At 38.9% G+C, this 25,510-nt stretch overlaps 1 protein-coding gene across 1 annotated transcript in view; it reads right to left on the reverse strand.

The window, feature by feature from the left end:
* Positions 1–25,510, reverse strand: part of ttc17 (tetratricopeptide repeat domain 17) — an 86,008-nt gene that overhangs the window by 53,823 nt on the left and 6,675 nt on the right. Inside the window, exons 2-9 of the mRNA XM_063061790.1 lie at positions 24,449–24,538; positions 22,249–22,418; positions 18,490–18,601; positions 17,418–17,549; positions 13,269–13,378; positions 9,534–9,681; positions 1,637–1,776; positions 987–1,147 (exon numbers count right to left, since the gene is read on the reverse strand). Of these exons, the coding sequence (XP_062917860.1) occupies positions 987–1,147; positions 1,637–1,776; positions 9,534–9,681; positions 13,269–13,378; positions 17,418–17,549; positions 18,490–18,601; positions 22,249–22,418; positions 24,449–24,538 (1,063 nt within the window). The remainder of the gene's footprint in view (positions 1–986; positions 1,148–1,636; positions 1,777–9,533; positions 9,682–13,268; positions 13,379–17,417; positions 17,550–18,489; positions 18,602–22,248; positions 22,419–24,448; positions 24,539–25,510) is intronic.

The following is a 25,510-nucleotide window of genomic DNA, read 5'->3' on the forward strand; positions in this document are numbered from 1 at the left end:
CAGGCCAGGCAGCATCTACAGGAAGAGGTACAGTCGACGTTTTGGACCGAGACCCTTCGCCAGGACTAACTGAAAGAAGAGCTAGTAAGAGATTTGAAAATGGGAGGGGGAGGGGGGGGATCCAAAATGATAGGAGAAGACAGGAGGGGGAGGGATGGAGCCAAGAGCTGGACAGGTGATTGGCAAAAGGGATACGAGAGGATCATGGAACAGGAGGCCGAGGGAGAAAGAAAAGGGGGAGGGGGAAGCCCAGAGGATGGGCAAGGGGTATAGTCAGAGGGACAGAGGGAGAAAAAGGAGAGAGAGAGAGAGAGAAAGAATGTGTGTATGTAAATAAATAACGGATGGGGTACGAGAGGGAGGTGGGGCATTAGCGGAAGTTTGAGAACACATGCCTTTACACTTCCTCCCTTACCACCATTCAGGGCCCCAGGCAGTCCTTCCAGGTGAAGCGACACTTCACCTGTGAGTTGGCTGGGGTGATATACTGCGTCCGGTGCTCCCGATGTGGCCTCCTATATATTGGCGAGACCCGACGCAGACTGGGAGATAATTTCGCTGAACACCTACGCTCTGTCCGCCAGAGAAAGCAGGATCTCCCAGTGACCACATATTTTAATTCCACGTCCCATTCCCATTCTGATATGTCTATCCACGGCCTCCTCTACTGCGAAGATGAAGCCACACTCAGGTTGGAGGAACAACACCTTATATTCCGTCTGGGTAGCCTCCAACCTGATGGCATGAACATTGACTTGTCAATGTGAAAATACCCTGCTGGAAGACTGTTGAGCTTTATGATGGTGCTCACCACCACCCTTTCAAGACAATAATGGCTAGTCTTGTCGATCATGACCACATTCCAGGAAAGGAATTAAAAATATTGCTCAGAAAACGATTTTCCCATATAGATTTGTTGATTGCTGGTGTCTGATAGCATGCAATTCACAAAAACGTTGCACTGTGCAAAAAATGATTGATTTTACCTAGCTGAGTCTCTTTTGCCATTTGCGTTTCATGGATTATGTTTCTCAGCAGCTGCTCATCTTGCATGACTTTGTGCTTCTCCAACAACTCCTGTTGTCTCAAATAATTATCATGCTGCCTCTGGTATTCCTTCAGTTCATTTAACGTCCGCTGCAATGATCTAAATATACGAAACAATGTAATAGATCTAATATGCAAAGGCAAATAATAGTATAAATGCAGTAAAGGTGGGACTTTAACAAATGTGTGAATTTAACATTTGAAATTACAACTTTTAACATGATTATTTCCACGGGACTGGAAACAATGCTTTTGCCCTACAATTTTCATGGAAATAATAATACTATTGTCAGAAAGGAACAAAAGTTTATCAATTGGAATTAGCTACGTGAACTATAGAATTGTATTCCTCTACAAAAACGACAATAGTGATTGCAGTAACAACATTTCAAAGAGTTAAAAATCTTCAGCAGTAGCCTTTAAAGAAAACTGGACAAATACTTTGAGAATAATAGAGCCAATGGTCTAGGAAAAGAGAGGCAAATGGATCCAGAGGAGTTTGGAATGAACAGAAATGCTCATCAGAAGAGTGCCTGTTATACTTTATAGTGAGAACAATTTAAATGTGTACTTCTCCTCCATACCATACCTGTGCTGTGCCTCCAATTTTTGCTCCAGCTTCTGCTGACACAAGACAGCATGCTTCCTTTTCAGTGCATGTTCAAAGCCAGGCCGTATAAGCAATGCCTGATCATAACACAATACCGAATGGTTATACTCTCCCAACATCTAAAAGAGAAGAATACAAATTTCAGATTTCATTCAAAGCGAAACAGTTTCAATATTTAAAACAAGCAATCTCAAACACTTCTGAGTACTGTACAGCTTTGTTTACCCTTTGATGTAAAAGGCATGGTTAAACTGGAAAGAATGAAGAACAGAGTAAGAAGATATTGCCAGGACTAAGAGGGCCTGAGTTATAGCGGGAGGTGGCCAGGCAAAGTCTTTATCCCTTAGAACGTAGGAGAATAAATTTCTAAAATTATGAGAGGAATAGATAAATTGGATGCCAACAGTCTTATAGACACAGACATAGAATAGTACAGCACAGTACAGGCCCTTCGGCCCACAATGTTGTGCTGACTCTCAAACCCTGCCTCCCATATAACCCCCCACCTTAAATTCCTCCATATACCTGTCCAGTAGTCTCTTAAATTTCACTAGTGTGTCTGCCTTCACCACTGACTCCGGGAGCGCATTCCACGCATCAACCACTCTCTGAGTAAAAAACCTTCCTCTAATATCCCCCTTGAACTTCCCACCCCTTACCTTAAAGCCATGTCCCCTTGTATTAAACAGTGGTGCCCTGGGGAAGAGGTGCTGGCTATCCACTCTATCTATTCCTTTTAATATCTTGTACACCTCTATCATGTCTCCTCTCATCATCCTTCTCTCCAAAGAGTAAAGCCCTAGCTCCCTTAATCTCTGATCATAATCCATACGCTCTAAACTAGGCAACATCCTGGTAAATTTCCTCTGTACCCTTTCCAATGCTTCCACATCCTTCCTATAGTGAGGCGACCAGAAATGGACACAGTACTCCAAGTGTGGCCTAACCAGAGTTTTATAGAGCTGCATCATTACCTCGTGACTCTTAAACTCTATCCCTCGACTTAAAAAAGCTAACACCCCATAAGCCTTAACTACCCTATCTACCTGTGAGGCAACTTTCAGGGATCTGTGGACATGTATCCCCAGATCCCTCTGCTCCTCCACACTACCAAGTATCCTGCCATTTACTTCGTACTCTGCCTTGGAGTTTGGCCTTCCAAATTGTACCACCTCACACTTCTCCGGGTTGAACTCCATCTGCCACTTCTCAGCCCAGTTCTGTATCCTATCTATGTCTCTCTGCAATCTTTGACAATCCCCTACACTATCTACAACACCACCAACCTTTGTGTCGTCTGCAAACTTGCCAACCCACCCTTTTACCCCTACATCCAGGTCATTAATAAAAATCACGAAAAGTAGAGGTCCTAGAACTGATCCTTGTAGGACACCACTAGTCACAATCCTCAAATCCGAATATACCCCCTCCACCACGACCCTCTGCCTTCTGCAGGCAAGCCAATTCTGAATCCACCTGACCAAACTTCCCTGGATCCCATGCCTTCTGACTTTCTGAATAAGCCTACCGTGTGGAACCTTGTCAAATGCCTTACTAAAATCCATATAGATCACATCCACTGCACTACCCTCATCTATATGCCTGGTCACCTCCTCAAAGAACTCTATCAAGCTTGCTAGACACGATCTGCCCTTCACAAAGCCATGCTGACTGTCCCTGATCAGACCATGATTCTCTAAATGCCCATAGATCCTATCTCTAAGAATCTTTTCCGACAGCTTTCCCACCACAGACATAAGGCTCACTGGTCTATAATTACCCGGATTATCCCTACTACCTTTTTTGAACAAGGGAACAACATTCGCCTCCCTCCAATCCTCCGGTACCATTCCCGTGGACAACGAGGACATAAAGATCCTAGCCAGAGGCTCAGCAATCTCTTCCCTCGCTTCGTGGAGCAGCCTGGAGAATATTCCGTCAGGCCCCAGGGACTTATCTGTCCTAATGTATTTTAACAACTCCAACACCTCCTCTCCCTTAACATCAACATGCTCCAGAACATCAACCTCACTCATATTGTCCTCACCTTCATTAAGTTCCCTCTCATTGGTGAATACCGAACAGAAGTATTCATTGAGGACCTCGCTCACTTCCACAGCCTCCAGGCACATCTTCCCACCTTTATCTTTAATCGGTCCTACCTTCACTCCTGTCATCCTTTTGTTCCTCACATAATTGAAGAATGCCTTGGGGCTTTCCTTTACCCTACTCGCCAAGGCCTTCTCATGTCCCCTTCTTGCTCTTCTTAGCCCTTTCTTGAGCTCCTTTCTTGCTACCCTATATTCTTCAATAGACCTATCTGATCCTTGCTTCCTAAACCTCATGTATGCTGCCTTCTTCCACCTGACTAGATTTTCCACCTCCCTTGTCACCCATGGTTCCTTCACCCTACCATCCTTTATCTTCCTCACTGGGACAAATTTATCTCTAACATCCTGCAAGAGATCCCTAAACATTGACCACATGTCCATAGTACATTTCCCTGCAAAAACATCATCCCAATTCACACCTGCAAGTTCTAGCTTTATAGCCTCATAATCTGCCCTTCCCCAATTAAAAATTTTCCTGTCCTCTCTGATTCTATCCTTCTCCATGATAATGCTAAAGGCCAGGGAGTGGTGGTCACTGTCCCCCAGATGCTCACCCACTGAAAGATCTGTGACCTGACCCGGTTCATTACCTAATATTAGATCTAGTATGGCATTCCCCCTAGTCGGCCTGTCAACATACTGTGACAGGAATCCGTCCTGGACACACTTAAGAAACTCTGCCCCGTCCAAACCCTTGGAACTAATCAGGTGCCAATCAATATTAGGGAAGTTAAAGTCACCCATGATAACAACACTGTTATTTTTGCACCTTTCCAAAATCTGCCTCCCAGTCTGCTCCTTGGTATCTCTGCTGCTACCAGGGGGCCTATAGAATACTCCCAATAGAGTAACTGCTCCCTTCCTGTTCCTGTCTTCCACCCATACTGACTCAAGAGGATCCTGCTACATTACCCACACTTTTTGTAGCTGTAATAGTATCCCTGACCAGTAATGCCACCCCCTCCTCCCCTCCCCCCCATCCCTTTTAAAGCACTGAAATCCAGGAATATTGGGAATCCATTCCTGCCCTGTTGCCAGCTAAGTCTCTGTAATGGCCACTACATCATAATTCCATGTATGTATCCAAGCTCTCAGTTCATCACCTTTGTTCCCGATGCTTCTTGCATTGAAGTACACACACTTTATCCCTTCTACTATACTACCTTTACACCCTTTATTCTGCTTCTGTTTCCTCAAACCCTCTCTATATGTTAGATTTCAGAGTAAGTGTCAAAAACTAGCGGGGCATAGATTTAGAGTAAGAGGAAATTATTTAATAAGGGCATAAAGGGCAACTTTTTTATGGAGAGGGTTGTGAATATACGGAATGAGCTGCCAAAGGAAGTGGGGTTCGCAGGGCTATGGTCTTAACACAGGAAATTGGGACTAGCTGGGTGGACAACTTGGCCAGCAAGGACTGGTCTGGCTGAAGGGCTTATATCTATGTTCTATGACCTTCTGAAAAACCATACACCACTTGTATCCCATGGCTACAGTGCGTATCATTTACGAGACATACTGTAATTCTGTGGAGTTGTTACAAATGATTCTCCCCACATCCCAGAGTGCTTAAGGAAGAAGCACAAGAAATAGTGGATGCATCAGTGATAATTTTTCAAAACTCTTTAGATTCTGGATTAGTTCCTGAGGATTAGAGGGTGGCAAATTTAACCCCGCTTTTTAAAAAAGGAGGGAGAGAGAAACCGGGGAATTATAGACCGGTAAGCCCAACATTGGTGGTGGGGAAAATGCCGGAGTCAGTTATCAAAGATGTGATAACAGCACATTTGGAAAGTGGTGAAATCATCAGACGAAGTCAGCATGGATTTGTGAAAGGAAAATCATGTCTGACGAATCTCATAGAATTTTTTGAGGATGTAACTAGTAGTGTGGATAGGGGAGAACCAGTGGATGTGGTATATTTGGATTTTCAAAAGGCTTTTGACAAGGTCCCACACAGGAGATTAGTGTGCAAACTTAAAGCACACGGTATTGGGGGTAAGGTATTGATGTGGATAGAGAATTGGTTGGCCGACAGGAAGCAAAGAATGGGAATAAACGGGACCTTTTCAGAATGGCAGGCAGTGACTAGTGGGGTACCGCAAGGCTCAGTGCTGGGACCCCAGTTGTTTACAATATATATTAATGACTTCATGAGGGAATTAAATGCAGCATCTCCAAGTTTGCGGATGACACGAAGCTGGGCGGCAGTGTTAGCAGTGAGGAGGATGCTAAGAGGATGCAGGGTGACTTGGATAGGTTAGGTGAGTGGGCAAATTCATGACAGATGCAATTTAATGTGGATAAATGTGAAGTTATCCACTTTGGTGGCAAGAACAGGAAAACAGATTATTATCTGAATGGTGGCCGATTAGGAAAAGGGGAGGTGCAACGAGACCTGGGTGTCATTGTACACCAGTCATTGAAAGTGGGCATGCAGGTACAGCAGGTGGTGAAAAAGGTGAATGGTATGCTGGCATTCACAGCAAGAGGATTCGAGTACAGGAGCAAGGAGGTACTACTGCAGTTGTACAAGGCCTTGGTGAGACCACACCTAGAGTATTGTGTGCAGTTTTGGTCCCCTAATCTAAGGAACGACATTCTTGCCATAGAGGGAGTACAAAGAAGGTTCACCAGATTGATTCCTGGGAAGGCAGGACTTTCATATGATGAAAGACTGGTTCGGCTAGGCTTATACTCTCTGGAATTTAGAAGATTGAGGGGGGATCTTATTGAAACGTATAAAATTCTCAAGGGACTGGACAGGCTAGATGTAGGAAGATTGTTCCTGATGTTGGGGAAGTCCAGAATGAGGGGTCACAGTTTGAGGATAAAGGGGAAGCCTTTTAGGACCGAGATGAGGAAAAACTTCTTCACACAGAGAGTGGTGAATCAGTGGAATTCTCTGCCACAGGAAACAGTTGAGGCCAGTTCACTGGCTATATTTAAGAGGGAGTTAGATATGGCCCTTGTGACTAAAGGGATCAGGGGTATGGAGAGAAGGCAGGAACAGGGTTCTGAGTTGGATGATCAGCCAACTGAATGGCGGTGCTGGCTTGAAGGGCCGAATGGCCTACTCCTGCACCTATTTTCTATGTTTCTATGTTTCTACCCCTCCCCCAAGGCCATACCAAGTTATACATAATCCCCACAGAAATACATCACTGTCCTTCACTGTACTGGAATTCTCTAAGAGTATATTCATCAGTAGGATTATAATAATTCATTTTAGCAGCTCACTACCATTTAATCAAGAGAATTAAGAAACAGGCAATCAATGCTGGCCTTGCCAACAATACCCATATCGCCTAATGAAATAAGATGATCCAGGACACCTGGCTATAGTATATCATATTTCTCTGGATTGTTCTTGATATTAAAGACAATTGATATTGTTTTTAATTTTTTTTTAAATCACAATTTACTTAGAATTCTCCCTCTCTCCATGATTTCTAGATTTGCATTGTCTGCACGTTCTTCCACTTGTCGATTAGCTAACTGAACAATCATTAAGCAGTTACAATGTTGACATGACAGTGGTTATATAAATGGCATCCACATCAGAAACTTATTTTGTCCATGGATATTTTCCATATATTTCATAAGCATGTTTTTAAAATTCAATTTTGGGACATGGATCCTACCTCTAATTCAATGTCTTTCTATCCCTAATGGCATTGAATTGGTGATAGTAAGCTATGTTATAGATATTAATTACTTTAGTTATGTGGCTTTTTCAAAGCCCTGCATTGGCAATGTCACTGAATGTCAAGGACAGGTGGTAGACTCTCATTCAAGACAAACAGCAGACAATTTTGTAGCTTGAATGTTACCAACTTAACAGTCGTTGGCAGAATGTTATGGGAAAACAGAAAATTCTGTAAAAATCCAGATCAAATAGCATCCATAGAAAAAGCACCAGTTAAAAACTCAATTCTGGGACCTTCCATTAAAATTGAGGGAGAAAGCCTTGGTAGCAGAGAAGGTATTCGTGGGGGTATCTATCACCCCTCCCACTTCCTGTGCTACCTGGACCACAGCATTTTCTCTATTTTTGAGTTCTAATGAAGGGTCTGGAGTTGAAATGTTAACTTGCTCTTTTTCCCAGCCTTTTCTGTTTTTATGTAAGGTTTCCAGTATCTGTAGCTTTTTTTTTATTACAGGTTTACTTGTCAGAACATTAGTTATATATTGCAGGCATGAGCTGCTTCTTGCTCAGGACTTTTTAATGGAATTGAATATTGTGCAATCAGGCCCACTTCTAACCTTATGATGGAAAGACAACTATTGATGAAGTAGCTGAAGGTGACTGGACCTAAACCATTGGCTTGAAAAACTTTGTCAATGACGACATAAAGCCCAACGTGAAAGTTATTTATGAGCTCCAAGAGTTTCAATTATATAAGGAAGTAATAGTACATATTACCTTCAGTTGTGTGGCTCTGAAAAATATTTGTATTATTCAATTGTTAGAGGACCTCATATTTGTGGGGGAGACAGAGGTTGTGAGGGGGATAACAGGGATTGAGAAAATGAACAGTTGTCTATATTTTTTCATTTTAACAGAGTATCATTCAATATGTGGGACAAAGATTTCTCTAACCTCAAAGACAAATACCTATTTTCAATGTCTAAGAAATGGAATGGAGACCAATATAAATGTTAAATGCTCTGTTTCTTCGTCAACACAATTCAAAGCCATTCAACTCTCAAATGTCTTTCACAACCAGTGTTGCATTCCATCAAACTTTGTAAAGTAACTTTCATAGAAAGCCCAGTAAAAATAAAAAATCTGTTAATATGATAAATTTGAATTTCTCGCCTAATATTTTGTATCCTCGAGTCCAATAGTAGCAGAACTTGGCAAACTAAAAAAGACCACCAATTCTTGGTGGAAGAGAATGCAACAATTTTCTTCAATTCCATTTTCTTGCTTCATTGACTGCTGGCTGGATCTGCATTATGACATGGTGTATACAAATCAACTTCAACCAGCAAAACTAACAAAAATGTTACCTCTTCTTTCATCCTACCCTTATTTTTCACTGATTGCTTAACTTTCAATTGTGATGTAACAGAAGTGAACCCATTTGAAAGTGCAAAAAACAGTTTTCCAAATTACTTTTCCAGATGTCCCAAATTATTTCTGCTGCTATAAAAAAAAATGCTAAAGGGCTTTCCACAACTACACAACATAAAAAAGATCTACTTCAAACGACAGAGTACACAAAGAGGGAATAACTTCACTCAACTCAGCACTGAACTGTTCCTAAAACCTATGGACTGACTTTCATGGACTCTTCATCTCAAGTTCTTGGTATTTATTGCTTATTTTTTTCTTTTCATATTTGCAGTTTGTTGCCTTTAGCACATTGGTTGTTTGTTCATCTTGTTGTGTGCAGTTTACATTGTGTTTCTTTGTATTTACTGTGAATGCCTGCAAGAAAATGAATCTCAGGCTTGTATATGATGGCATATACTTTGACATGTATGTACTTTGATAATAAATTTATTTTGAACTTTGAAAGCTGTTTTGTGGTAACACAACAAATATGATTTGTGTTGTGCATAATCAACCAGAATTACGACATGAACACTTCATAATAAACCTAAAGATACAAATATTTTCAATGAAAATGAAAAAGATCAATATGACAGCAGTAAGATTTATCATGTCTAGGCTTTCGTAATATTAGACAATATATCAAAGAAAAGTGCTGCAAAGAACTATCTGAAATAAATGGAAGTCAAATCAGCATACTTACAGCATAAATGTTTCCCAGAGTGTAATGGCTTGTAAGAAAGTCAGTAGATACATCAAGTGCTGCATGAACCAATATGGCTGCATCTGCTGAGAAATGGGCCCGGTGTAAAACATTGGCCAAATTCATCAATGCTATGTCTTTATGTTGCCTGTTAAAGAAAATATACATGAGCAATTAACTTATTTTAGGTGACACACATATACATAACATCAATAAGTGAAATTCATTGTTTTGTACTCCCAGTCAACAATTTTTGTCAAACAGTTCTTTACAGAATCTATATTATATAATGCAGCTGTTGCTTGCAATACATCAAGGGAAAATTTCTTCAATATAAAGTCATGGATTATTTTGTAAACTTGCATCAGATGCAAACAATTTATTTTTGACTGCTTCAGTTATGGATCTGTAATTCAGCTGTCTTCAGAAGTTTTGTAAATCCACTGTGATTACGATTGTAGAAATGTGATTAGCTCTAAACACCAATATGCTGAAACCAAAATAGATATGACATGTTCATGTACGTACATAAATCTAGCACTCCAGACCCTCTGGCAAACAGAAAGCAAAAGAGCATTGGATAATTCCTATGTAGTTAATTATGTTATGCTTTCTGCTAGTTGGTGGGATGGGCAATGGAAACCACTACGTGACATAAGTCTGATCATTTGTCATGCCCAACTATCTTCTTAAAGCCCTGCTTGATGATGGCAACATGATGTATCCTAGCATCTCACTCCTGATAAAGACAAGTCCAATATTCTTGAACTGAGGAACATACTGCATCTCACTCCTGCCACAGATAAAACAAATTCTACTAAAATAAAACTCATAATCCAGAGCCTGGTTACACAATCAAACTGATACAAAACTGATGCTATCTCTGCTATACAAGAATATCAAATTCAAAATATTGTAGAATATTCAGAGATTTTTCTTTTACTCAGCCTACCATCCTACTATCGCTATAAATAACAGATTGAAGACATTTTATTGTCCTTCTTCAGTACATGGGTGTAAAGCAGAACAAATTGATTGTTACTCCGGATCTGATACAGCATTAAAAACACCATAAGCATCAAGAACACAGTAAAAAAAAACAAAAAACACAATAAACATAAAAGCAACCTGAAAAAGACAAGGTACAAATAATTTATCTACATAGACTGATTGCACAGAATGTACATAAAGTGATGCCAGGTAAGGTGTATGCAGTGGTGATTGGGTGGGTTAATGGGTGGAGGAGCTGACCAGCCTCACTGCTTGTGCAATGCAACTGCTTTTGAGTCTGGTGGTTCTTGTGTGGATGTGACTCATAGGAATGGGTCAAACAGTCCAGGAACAGTGTGGGTGGCATCCTGCATGATATTACTGGTCAGTTCCCTGCACTTTTCTTTGTACACGTGCTTGATGGCAGGTAGGCAGGTGACAGTGATGTACTGGGCAGCTTTAACTACCCATTGTAGAGCCTGGATGCCTGCAGCAGTGTAGTTTTCATACCATGCAGTAATACAGCATGTTAGGATGCATTCAAGTGTGCATCTGTACTAGGTTGTGAGTTTTGATGAGCACAGAACAACTCTCTTCAGCTGCCTCAGAAAGTAGAGGTGTCAGTGAGCTTTCCTGACTGTGGAGGTTGTGTTCTGGCACCATGAGAGTTTGTGCAACATGTACTCTTCCAGGAGTTTGAAATTGCTCACAGTTTCCACAGCCATGCTGCTGACGTGAATAGGGGTAAGTGAGGTGCACGTTTTTCCTGAAGTCAACAACCATCTCCTTTGAGGAAGAGGTGTTTGCCTGGCACCAGGGCTCAAACTCTTCCAGCTCCTCTGTGTAGGCCATCTCATTGTTGTTGGTGATGAGCCCCACCACCGTCAAATTTGCCGATGACACAACAGTGTGACTACTCGTGTGCTTGGCCTTGTGTGAGCAGGGTGTACAGCTGTGGGCTCAGCACACTGCCCTGGGGGGCACATGTGTTGAGGATAATCAGGAGGGAGGAGTGGTTATGCACCCTGACTATCTGAGATCTGTTGGTTAGGAAGTCCAACAGCCAGTTGCACAGTGGTGTAGTTCGACCAAGGAATAGGAGTTTGTTCACCAAAGTCTGTGGGCCAATAGTGATGAATGCCAAACTGAAATTGAGGAACAGAATTCTGACATAAGTATCCTTGTTTGCTAGGTGTGCCAGGGCTAAGTGCATGACAGATGCTATGGCATCTGATATAGAGCAGTTCTATTGGTAAGCATATTGGTGAGTGTCCAGTGTGGTAGGAATGAAATTTTTGATGACAAAGAACTACTCTGCACGTGGGATAAACAAGAACGTAAAATAAGAGAGGTAGCAGGCCACCTAGTTTCTCAAGTCTGGATATGTTCATTGGTGAAATATCTCAGGCTACAGTTCCTTTGTGTGCCAGTTCCACACAGCCTTCAGTTCCCTGACTGCTCTAACATCTAATTACCTCCTTGTTATATTCTTGTAGTGGTCTAGATTTCCCAAGGCCTTGAGAGAGAAAACTGCAGAGCTACACTACTCTGTGAGAAGAATTTCCTCTGCATCTCAGTTTTAAATGTCGCACTAGTGGAAACATCTCCACATTTACCCTGTTTAGCCCCTTCAGCATTGCATTTTTACTTACTTAGCAGGACAGAGCGGAGAAGGCCCTTCCATCCCTTTGAGCCACACCGTCCTAGTAACCCTGATGAACCTGATTAACCCTAACAACCCTAACCTAATCATGGGATAATTTATAATGACCAATTAACCTATCTAGTATGTCTTTGAACTGTGGGAGAAATCTGGAGACCTGGAGAAAACCCATGGGGAGAACGTACAGAGACTCCTTATAGAACTACACTGGAATTGAACTCTGGAACACCGCGAGCAGTAATATTTTTACGATATTTCAATAAAATCGCTCAACCTTCTTCTGAACTCCAAAGAGTTAATTTCTAACCATTCCTGATTGCACAACCCTTTCATTGTAAGAATTAAGCAGTCAAATCACTTTTGGACTATTCACCAAAACTGAACACAGTATACTAGATGTACCTGTGCAATTGTATCAGTAATTGTTTATTTCTAAACCGCAACCCCCTTGCAATAAAAGCCAGTATGCCATTTGCCTTCTAACTATTTGCTGCACTTGCATGTTAAATTTCATGTCATAGACATGGGCCACATATTTGCAATCTCTCTTCATTTACAGTGTATGACTTTACACTTCCACAAATTCAACTCCATTTGCCAAATTTTCACTCAGCTACTCAAGCATTCAACACCCATTGTACAGTCCAAATGGACAGAATCCCCTTTCAACTATTTTTGTATCATCTCTGAACTTGGAGACTTCGCACATTGCCCCCTCCTCTAAGCCTTTAATACAAATCGTAAATAATTTAAGTCCAACAACTGATCAGTTACTTTCTCCTAGTCAAAGACTCAGTTATTCTCACTCCTTTGTTTTCTAAGTGAGGAATGGTATTCAATCATGTTTACACACTAGCCGCCATACCATGAGTTCTTATACATAAGATGCACATAATTTACATCTCAATTTTTGTTTTATAAAAGGTAATTCCTATTATTTACCATTCCCAAGAAAGCAAATGTGGCTAGCAATCATTACATCCTTGGTCATGTTGGTTGAAGGAGAAATGAAGCTGAGGAAAGCAGCACATAAGTACTATGGCTCCCATTAACAGAATGTTTTTCACATGTCTGTTGCTTACCGTGGAGAGAAGTGCAGTGCCCGAATAACACATTCCACTACATGGTATGGCTCATTTTTCATCCTCCAGTAAAAGGAAGCCAAGTTATATAGCACCCATGAAGATGTATTCTATAAAAATAAAAATATTTCAATAATGGAAACAGCATTAAGAGTAATAGATAAACCTGGATTTTTGAAATCCTCCACTGTAATTCCTTAAATGAATCTCAGTTAAAGATTACTTGGCACCATTGCAAATGATGTAAAAGCAGTAGAAGAACAATTAAACACTTAACTGTTGTTTACACCAAGACTGCAAAATTTAATAATGTAATGATTTACTGGCGCATTCAGATAACAGATAACAGAATTGTTTTAGATCTATGGTCATAATCTGTTTAACACAAGTTCACTGAAAAGTAACTCATTTCCTATGTACACTTTTTTAAAGAAAACTGCATAACATTATGCAATCAAAGAAATAGTGATAAAATGCTTCATACACACTGTTCTTTCTGAAATTAATTTTCCAAAACTTCAACATTAGTAATGTTGGGGATCAAATACCCAATTTATTTATCCTGCTTTAACTATCATTTTTAGTGAATTTGATAAACATTACACCATCTTCCTACAAAAATCCCATTTCCAGCTGATGAAAATCAATGCTGCTAGAAGCTGAAGAGGCCAAACCCAGGCTAACTCTTCCCTTTAGGACTAACAGATTAATGGAGAAATGACTTACATTGAATTAGATGTAAAGTGATATGATTAGAGGTGACTGAAGATATTTGCTACAATCTCAAATTCACAATTACATCACTTTTCAAATAATATTTTGGAAACACCAAAACAAGGTACTCAACTTTTTCAACAACTCATTTATAAGCAAGAAATGGCAATTAAAAAAAAATTTATTTCAATGGCTTTGCCACATGATACACATCAAACATGCAGTGGGGTGCAATTTAATATAAAAATCAACTGCATTTTCTACCATAAAATAGTTAAATCTCAGATGTATTACTTTTATAAAGTAAATGCTATCAAAAATGATAATACGGATTTCTTAAAGTAAATCAAGCCACCTCCATGTTACAGAGGATTTGCATTTCTTGAAAGCAATCCTTACTGTAAATTTCTGTGATGTAAAGCTGTGTCATCTGTGCATGCCAAGAAATGCAATTTGAAAAGGTGTTGATTTATTTACTTTCTTTTTCCCACATAAATGCCATGAGAAAGAATTCTATTTTGCTTCAAATCTTTGGGCAGTGACTCGTGAATTATGTAAATTCAAATTTCCATAAACTGAATGGTCGTAATGTTTGGGAGGGCCAAGAGTGTTGCTTGTAGCTTGACTGACATCTTTGATAGAAGTAATAGGGTTAATTAACCCCTGAAAAGCACCATGAGGCAACGTTGGCCGCAAAATGATTATCTGGTCCATTTGCACTTTCAGCTCTTCAGCCCTTCAACTTAAAAGCTGAAATGTGTGATGCTAATTAGCCATTTCACAACAGATGCAAGTTCTTCAAACAAAGGGAAGATTATTGCATTTTACACCTATTCGACCAAACTCTTAACAGCTTGAGTAAACTAATTTCTTCTAAATCTAACCTCTAATCCTTCTACCAATTATTTTAAACAGAAATTATTTAAGAGACAGGCACCTTGGATAAAATATTTAAGTGGTGACACTAGGAAAGGTTGGCTGTTTACCACAGCAGAAAAGGTTAAGATCTGATAGAGTCATTTAACATAATGAAGAGCATTAGTGACATAATAATGAGAAAGTGTTCAGAGTAGAGTTACGGACCAAAAACAGAGAAAAGCAGAGGAAGGTGTATTTCTCAAACCATGCACTTACTGCCAATCTGATTCCAACTGCATGAAAAGGTGGCGGAAGCAAATTCTTAAGCAAAATTAATATAATATGGAATTAAAAAGGATGACAAAGTAATAATCAAGTATGAGTAATTGTACAACTCTTTTAATCAGCATAATCAAGCACAAACAGTGCCTATAAAAAGTATTCACTTCCCTTGGAAGTTTTCATGTTTTATTGTTTTACAACATTGAATCACGGTGGATTTAATTTAGTTTTTTTTTGACACTGATCAATAGAAAGACTTTTTCCATGTCAAAGTGAAAAAAGATCACTACAAAGTGAGCTAAATTAATTACAAATATAAAACTCAAAATAATTGATTGCATGACTATTCACCCCTTTAATATGACACGCCAAATCATCACTGGTGCAGCCAATTGGTTTTAAAAGTCATATAATTAGTTAAATGAAGATCTATTCTTGGAGACCCATGTGCAATTGAGATACTTCAAATGACTGTAGTAAAAATACATCTGTATCTGGAAGGTCCAAGTCAGTATTCTGGCAAAAACTACACCATGAAGTCAAAAGAACACTCCAAACAACTCCACGAAAAGGTTATTGAAAAGCACAAGTCAGGAGATGGATACAAGAAAATTTCCAAGTCACTGATTATTCCTTGGAGTACAATTAAGTCAATCATCAAGAAATGGAAAGAACATGGCATAGCTGTAAATCTGCCTAGAGTAGGCCATCCTCAAAACCCAAGTGACCATGCAAGAAGAGGACTAGTGAGGGAGGCCACCAAGAGACCTATGACAACTCTGGATTAGTTATAAGCTTCAGTGGCTGAGATGGGAGAGATTGTACATACAACATCTGTCACCTGGGTACTTCATCAGTCGCAGCTTTATGGGAGAGTAGCAAAGAGAAAGCCACTGTTGGAAAAAAAAATACATGAAATCTCAGCTAGAGTTTGGCCGAAGGCATGTGGGAGACTCTGAAGTCAACTAGAAGAAGGTTCTATGGTTTGATGAAACTGAAATTGAACGTTTTGGTCATCAGACTAAACGCTACTGTATGTTTGGCATTAGCCAAACACCACACATCATCATAAACACACCATCCCTATCAAGAAGCATGCTGGTGGCTGCATCATGCTCTGGGGACACTTCACTGCAGCAGGCCTTGGAAGGCTTGTGAAGGTAGAGGGTAAAATGATTGCAGCAAAATACAGGGAAATCCTGGAGGAAATCCTGATGCAGTCTGCAAGAGAACTGCAACTTGGGAGCAGATTTGTTTTCCAGCAAGACAATGACCCCAAGCATAAATGGGTTAAAATGACACAGAAATGGCTTAAAAACAGCAAAGTGAATGTCCTGGAGTGGCCAAGTCAGAGTCCAGACCTCAATCTAATTGAGAATTTGTGGCTGGACTTGAAAACGGTTGGTCATGCCAAAGCAATCTGACAGAGCTTGAGCATGTTGTAAAGAAGAATGAGGAAAAATTGCAGTGTCCAGATGTGCAAAGCTGACAGAGACCTATCCACACAGACTTAAGGCTTATCGTGGTGGAGAAGTTTGTGTGGTCCTGTGATCCCGAGAGCAATGCCGTCTGGAGCTATACTCCTGGTAGGGTCACCCATGGCGGTAAGGTCGAGGGTGAGGTCCCTGACAAAGGACAATCCAACCAAGACCTCAACGGTGGAACAGGCGCACGAAGTTACTTCGAACTCAACAGCCGTGAAGGCGGATGAAGGCTGCAACAAATCCATCAACTCCAATCGTCGTGGTTTCCATACCATTGGAATCAGTTGGTTGGTTTGTGAAGTATCCACTTCTTGGAGTGCAACATCAAGTACACGTTAAACAAATACACACACAGGCATCTTCGCTCTGTGGGCCACTTCTTCAGAACGAAGACCATCACCCTCGACCTCGAGGGATAGCCACAACGAAGGCTGTAATTGCTGCCAAAGGTGCATCTACTAAATACTGACTTGAAAGGGGTGAATACTTATGCAATCAATCATTTTGTGTTTTATATTTGTAATTAATTTATCACTTTGTAGAGATCTGTTTTCACTTAAACATGCGAGAGTCTTTTTCTGTTGATCAGTGTCAAAAAAGCCAAATTAAATCGACTGTGATTCAATGTTGTAAAATAATAAAACATGAAAACTTTCAAGGTGCGGGGGGTGTGATTACTTTTTATAGGCACTGTAGCTGTATTGATCCACCATATCTAGGCACCTTACAAGGAACATGTATTTAGGTGATCTTAAATGATGACCTGTGACAGCTGATACAACAAATAATTAAATAAAGATCCAAGTTTTACCTTTAGCAACGCTGCATTAATTCTGTGGCCTATTTCTTCAATACTTCTACCTAATTTTCTTGACAAGCTGATGAAGATTGGATCCTCTTTTGATAATACTGGTGCTGTAAGGTTAATTCGTTCTTGGATACCCTAGGAACAAATTTTTCACTTACTACAAATCACTTTTTCAAATCCCAAAATTGGGCATAGCAAAATACTTTGCATATTTTCCACACAAACCAAATCTAGATGTAAATAGTTCATAGCATTTGCAATAAACCAACAAGGATATGGATGACTTTCTTACTCTTTATAAACATACAACAATGGCAACAGTCACTACAAATGTATTCTTAGAACAGATGTACTATTAAGTTGATTAGATTGTGAGTAAGTTTAAAATCTTCTCTGCTGGCATTCATAACCCCCATATACAATGGAAGATTACATAATATCACTATCTTTTAAAAATTCTGTACAGTAAAAAACACAGCAAATTTATATTTCATTCAGAGTGATAATATTGTAGGATATAAAACAACATTCACTAATAACACGGGCCAGTTTAGAAAGATTTCGCATTGGTATCTTAAAACCAAAGAGAAAGTTTTAAGTTCTCTAAACTTGGATGATTTTAACTCAAATCCCAAGGGTGAAAATGGCATTTAGTATTTCGCCCAAAAATTTATGTGAAGGAGTACAAGAGGAACAAAAAGAGAGTAAACATATTCACAGTAATTCACACAATTTCACGGAAATCTAGTCTTTACAAGGAAAATATAGTTCCAATGATGCATATAAAGGAATATTTTAAAAGCATCTATGTACACAATATAGCTTTATATTTAGAGCCCGTAAGACACTTCATTGTGAATATTTTTACATTCTTACAATAAAATCCTACCTTCAACTGCTGCCAATACATACCCACTATTTTTTTTAACACCTCAATCTATACTATGTTCTTAGCAAAAAACAATGAGACACCATATTTAATGAACAATATTATACAAATTTAACTTAATATATAATTTTGTTTCAGAACTGTCAAGAATTTTTTAAAAATCTCATCTCTGAAAAAGGAATTTACCCTTAAGTGCTGAAAGGCATGAATACTAAATGGAAGCTCCATTATTTTTGTACAATCTGGTGTTTCTAGATTTGGAGGTGATGGGGTCTTTGCATCAATGTACTCTTCAGGACTACAATAAAAGAACAAATTATCAAATCAGATTTTAGAAAAGGTGCAGCAACATAAAAAAAAATTGGAAACAATACCGATTTGCATATAAACATATATGTAATTAATACAAAAAATTGGTTTTAAAAAACTGACACCTGCAAATAAATTGGTCAGTTGTTAGTGATGTCCTATGTACAAAATCTCGCATCAAGTCTGTGGTGCTCACCTGCTTTAAGCAGGCTTCAATTATACCTGTGCCCAAGAAGAATGTGGTAACTTGGCTCCATAACTATAGTCCAGTTGCACTTATATCCATAGTGATGAAGTGCTTTGAGAGGTTGTTGATGAAACACATCAACTTCTGCTGAGAAACAACTTGGACCTACTCCAATATGCCTACCACCACAAAAGATCAACAGCAGATGCCATTTCATTGGCTCTTCACTCAACCCTGGAACATCTGGACAGTGAAGATGCATACATCAGAATGCTCTTGACTACAGCTCTACATTCAACACCATTATCCCCTCAAAACTAATCAATAAGCTCCAAAACCTAGTCCTCAATACCTCTTTGTAAAACTGAATCCTCAAATTCCTCAACTGAAGACCGCAGCCAGTTCAGATTGGCAACACTATCTCCTCCACAATTACTATCAATACAAGTGCACCACAAGGCTATGTGCTTAGCCCCCTGCTCTACTCACTTTATACTTATGACCTTGAGGCTAAGTACAGCTCCAATGCTGTATTTAAGTTTGGTGATGACACCACTGTGGTTGGCAGAATCAGTGATGGTGACAAGTAAGAAAATAGGAAGGAGATTAAAATTCTAGCTGAAAGGTGCCACAACAACCTCTCACTCAATGTCAGCAAAACCAAAAAGCTGATTATTGACTACAGGAGGAGGAAACTAGAGGTTCATAAGCTGGTCTTCATTAGGGAATTAGAGGTGGAGAGGGTCAGCAGCTTTAAATCCCTCAACATTTAGAGGATCTGGCCTAAGTCCAGCATGTAAATGCCATTAAAAAGAAGGCACAGTAACACTTCTGCTTTCTTAAAAGTTTGTGAAGATTTAGCAAGTCTATAGATATGTGCAGAGTATACTGTCTGGTTGCACCGCGGTCTGGTCTGGAAACACCAATTCCTTTGAATAGAAAAACCTACAAAGAGTTGTAGATACAGCCAGATTCAGGAAGTTATTTCCCTCCAACCATCAGGCTCATGAACCAGAGAGGATAACTTCACTCACCCCAACAATGAACTGTTTCCACACTTGTGGACTCACTTTCAAGGGTTTTACAAATCATACAGTCATGAATCTGCTGTTGTGGTCCTGAGGCTCCTGTAACTCCTTCCTGATGGCAGCAGTAAGAAGAGAGCATAGCCTGGATAGTGGGGTCCTTGATGATGGATGCTTCTTTCCTGCACCAGTGCTCCTTATAGATGCACTCAATGATGGAGTAGGCTTTACCCTTGATGGACTGGGGTGTATCTATTACTCAATTATTTATTATTATTAGCTTTTTTCCCTTTATAGTTGCACAGTTTGTCTTTTGCACATTGGTTGTCCATCTGTCCTTGTTCTGTGTTTTTTATTCATTCTATTGTGCTTATTTTTATTTACTGTGCATGTCCACAAGAAAATGAATCTCAGGGTAGTATATGGTGACCTCTATGTACTTTGGGAATAATTTTACATTGAATACAAGGTGGATGGTAACAATCTTTTCTCCAAGGTGGATGAGTCCAAAACTAAGGGAGATCAGAGGGGAAAGGTTTTAAAGGGACCGGAGAGGCAGGTTTTTCATGCACAGGATGAATATATGGAATGAGCTAAAGGAAATGGTTGAGGGAAGTGCAATAGTATCATTTAAAAACATATCTCTTTGACAGGTTCATGGAAGGGGGAAAGAGACATATGGACCGAACATAGGAAACTGGGACCAGCTGGGTGGACAACCCAGTTGGTATGGAATTGTTGGGCCTGTATCCATGCTGCTTGCTCTATGATTACATTTGATCCTGCAAGACTGCTTTCCCATAACTCCATATTACCAATTATAATCAACAAACTTTAATCCCCCTTTCATGTAAGTGTCAGCCTTAAAAACATTCAAAGCCTCCCTTTGTCAAAAAGTTTTTGGAAGTACAGTTCCAATGACAGAGCATTCCAAGAGAAAAATATTCATTTGACCTCTCTTAAATTGGCAAATCCTATTATTAAACAGGGTGCCTTAGTACTGTAGCAGTTAGTGCGATGCGATTACAGCTCAGGGTATTCCAGAGTTCACAGTTCAATTTTGATGTTGGAGTCTCTCTGTACATCCTCCGTATGGAATGCCTGGACTTTCCCTGGGTGCTTCAGTTTCCGCTCATAGTCCAAAGATGTACTGGGTAGGTTAAATAGTCATAGCAAATTGTCCCATGATTAGGTTAGGGTTAATCAGGGTTGTGGGGTTGCTGGTGCAGTGTGGCTCGAAGGACCAGAAGGGCCTATTCCACCTTGTATTGCTAAATAAATATTCAAACAGCAAACCCTACCCTTACATTATGCCACCAGAGAAAACATCCCCTTCACATCTCCGGCTGTGAAGTCCTCTCAGCATCTTGCATTTTTCAATCAAGTCACCTCTCTTCCAAATTCCACAGGATACAAGCCTCCATCATAGAAACCTTCTTCATAACACAACCCATCCATTCTAGCTAACAGTCTTGTAATGTTCTCCAAACCGTTTTCCAACACTTTTAAATCTTTTCTCAAATAAAGAGACTATTGTACACAGTGTTCTTTGAGCTGATCTTACCAAACCCCTATATAAAACATAACCATACAACAGTAGTTCTTTAATTTTTCTAATCTACATATTAGTGTTTTGGATGTCATGCATGGGAATATCCAGATTAGCTAGCATCTCAGAGCTCTACAAGTTACTTAAATAATAGTCTTCATTTATACTTTTTCTGCCAAAATGAATACCACATTTTCCCTCCAAAATGAGTATTTTCATTTTTTCACATTAAACTCCATTTACCAGATCTTTGCTCACTCACTTAAACTAGCTATATCCTTTGTAGTCGCCTCATAGCCTCTTTGAAACTTATTTTACTATTCATCTACGTATCACCTGCAAATCTAGTATACTTTTGATCCCTTCAACAAGGTAGTTGATACGATTCACAAATAATAAGGCCCTGCACGGATTCTCTGGACGCCAGTAAGAGAAAGAAATATTCATGCTCAATCCATATTTCCTGTGAGTCAGACAATCTTTTGTCCATGCCTCCTACATCATGGGCTCCTATTTTCTGCAATGACTTTTGAAACGTTAAATGCCTCGTGGAATCCAAGCACATTATTCCATTGGTTTCCTTTTATCTAGAGAATATACTGCTTCATCAGAGAACTCTAAAAACAATTGGTCAAACATGATTTTCCTTTCAAAAAAAATATCAACTTTGCCAGTTACTTTTTTTTTAAATGCAACACACAAAATGCTGGAGAAACTCAGCAGATCAGGAAGGCTTCTAGCCTTTGTTGTAGAGATCAAACCTTCATTAAGTTCATTGCCTTCCTATAGTTAAGCTGGTAAATGGTCTACTTCAAGATGGTGGAGCTAAACAGATATTACAAAAAATATTTTATTTTTAAAAAAAAAACAAACACCTGATATCCTTGCTCTCCAAGGAAATATATGTTCCATCATAAAGGTCAAGGTCCCCAAGAGGAACTTTAGCTTTAATGCAGTCAGAATCTTCTTTGTAATGTCTCTGTTCCAAACCTGTGTCCCGGTCTTCATTTTCTTCTATATGAATTTTTTGAGCGACTAAATGTTTCTGTATTCAAAGAAGGTGAATGATTAATTTCAATTGTTAAACAGTAATCTTGATAGAGTTATATTTTAAACAATCAAAACATTGTGTATCTATTATTCCAAATCTCTCCCAGAAAATAAGGTAACGTTTAATAATAAATGAGGCTTAAAATTTACATCAAAATATTAAACTATATAAATTAAATCAATAAGATGAACAAAATGTCTTTGGTTCCCAAATTTCAAGAATTAAATGAAGCTAACCAGATTTTTTATAGAATTTGTAATTTCATCTTTTATTCAAAATGTCACTTATTTTTGTCATAAATTGTTCAACGTTCATCGTTTAATGACTGATTAGTCAACTTAATGCCAAAAAGGGAAGCTGATAATGTCCAGGGAATTAAACAAAAATAAACCTAATACATTAGTTTCAATTTTGTAATAATACTGATTCATCTTTTTCATTTAATTACTTTGTTTATATACCTTGCATCAATAACTATTAAAAGGAATTTCCAACAAACTGACTTTAAACTTTGAAATTGTATATTATATGTGCCGTCTTCTTGTTACTATCAGGTACAGGAGCCTGAAGAACCATGCTCAATGATCTAGAAATAGCTTCTTCCCCTCCGCCAGATTTCTGAATGGCCCATGAACACTCTTTATTCCTTTTTTTGTGCTATTTATTTTGTAACTTTTAATGTCTTTGTAATGTACTGCTGCCACAAAACAAAAAAATTCCCCTTTTATGTCAGTGATAATAAATTTGATTCATTCGGGATTCAAGTAAACATCATGCAATAAAGATTGCTCAATTGATCTTGCTTGTAAGGCACAGCCCTTTATCTTTAATCTTGGTTACTGATGCCATTACATTAGAATTACAGCTGACCTTGCTCCTGCTTTTAAAAGCCTACAACTTCACTGAAAAATATTTCCTATTCCTGCTGTGAAATAATGCAACTCATTGGTAGCTAACCCTCCAAATTTCTGCATGCCTTCAAGACTCACAGCAGGTTCTTTCATCTCCTATCTAGAAAGACAATGAAGTTACATGCGAGATTGTAATTTTATATAGGCTTTCATTTATACATCAGTTTTAGTGAGATTTTGTATTTCCCACCTCATGAATTCACATGATGCTTTATGTCTGGATTTGGATTTCATCTATGCAAATCAAATCTTCAGACCAAACTAACTAGAAATTAAACAGTCAATTGTGCTTTTTCAATTAAAGCATTGATCAATTTGAGTAGGAAGAGAACAATTTTAGTGACTTAATCTTGAATCATGATTTGTAAGAACACACAAAAACAAAAGAAGCCATTTCATAGTGATTATAAAAGGAATTATAAAAGCAAGGAAATACTGAAAATACAGTGGAAGTCTGATAATCCACCATCCTTAGGACTCTCGATTATTAATTCCCCACTCTACCTTAAATCTTCAGAACAGGTTATATAGTGGTGTAGTAAATGCTTCAGCATATTTGCTGTTTTTAAAAGGTACAAGGGAAACTTCGTGGGCTTAAAAGGAGTGTGGAAATGTGGTTCCAATGGTCTTTTAAAAAAAGTACCCAAGATAAGTCAATGCTGAAACATCAAGATTTCAAAACAGATACAGAATTTTCAGTGTTTTAATGTACTCAGCAAGTGACGCAGCATCCATGGAGAGAATATTCCAGGTATATGGTCTTTCAACAGAACTGGAAAAAGATTACAAACAATTTTCTTTGGAATTACTCCAATACTGATGTAAGACCAATCTGATACGCTAATTCTGTTTGGCTTGCTCGAATACTGCTTGACCTGAGCATTTCCAGGATTTTCTGTTTTTTTTAAATTAAAAGTTGAGATGGATACGTTCACAAGATTACTCAACCTGCTAATCAGATAGTAGTTTGCTTTGTTATTATCCTAGCCTGTAGAATAATACTTTAAAGACAGTAATCCCTGCTTACAGATGTCCTCTTGTACCTTAAACTTTGTTTTTCTTCAAACTCACCTTCTCTCATTTCACACATATTAGATAAAAAGATCAACTTACTTCCAACTCTTTGAGATAGTCAACGGTAGCTTCTTGTCGCATAAACACCACCAGATCATGGGGATGTTTCAAATTAAGAGGAGAGTCCACCTGTAGAAATCAAAAGGATTATTACAACATGTTCAATCACCTCAGAATCTACTTCCATAGATGTGCAACTAAATTATCATTACTTTATATGCAAATATACATTCAGAAGTGCATCATTCCTCTCAAATCTTTATGTGCATCCTGATAAATATGAGCCTTATAAAGTTATCGGGACAAACCACTGTCCTATTAAATTCAGAGAGCAAAGGTACAACAATGATGGAAGCAGAAAGAAGAAAAAGTTTAAATCAAAAGATCTTCTGGACATCATAGATACTTCCCATGGCAAAGGAGGCCTGACTTTAGAGCTGGGGCCCGAATGGTGCAAAGATCACTATAACCCAAACACTTGTGAAAATCATTTTGCCCACATCCTCAACCGGATGAGCCATAATTTTTGTCTGTTACACTTTGGAAAATGGAAGCCATTGTCACTAGCTCCATCATAAATTGCAGATTTTTTCCCCAGAAACCACTACTTCAGATTGAACCAGTCTGTTGACAATCATGACACTGTGCTGAACTTGCAATCACAGATCTGCTCCATTAAAGATCTGATTCACTTCAGCCCATCTGTCAAAACCCTCACTCAAGACCATCTCCAAAACAAAATGTTACACTGCTCTCTCATTGTCTATCATTTCTAAATTGCTGCTCATGCAAAACAACTTCCTTATTAAAAACACATTCATCCTCAATTCCCATTGTTCAAAATTTAACATTTTCATGATTCTATTAAAACCTTGCACGGTTATATACACCCTGAATCCTGAACCCTAATACTCTCTGATCCCCGTTTTCCATTGAGGATGGTATCATCTGCATAATGTCCAACAACCTTCTCTCGCATATTGCTGGTGGTTGTGTTTTCGATCATCCTACGTTCCAAGCCTTAATTAGTTTGATTTTAAAGGAACTTAAAATCCATAAGGCCTCAAGACATAAAACACAAGATGACTTGATGGGCTGCAT

The sequence above is a fragment of the Mobula hypostoma genome, chromosome 11 (genome assembly GCF_963921235.1).
Source record: "Mobula hypostoma chromosome 11, sMobHyp1.1, whole genome shotgun sequence".
Classification (NCBI taxonomy): domain Eukaryota; kingdom Metazoa; phylum Chordata; class Chondrichthyes; order Myliobatiformes; family Myliobatidae; genus Mobula; species Mobula hypostoma.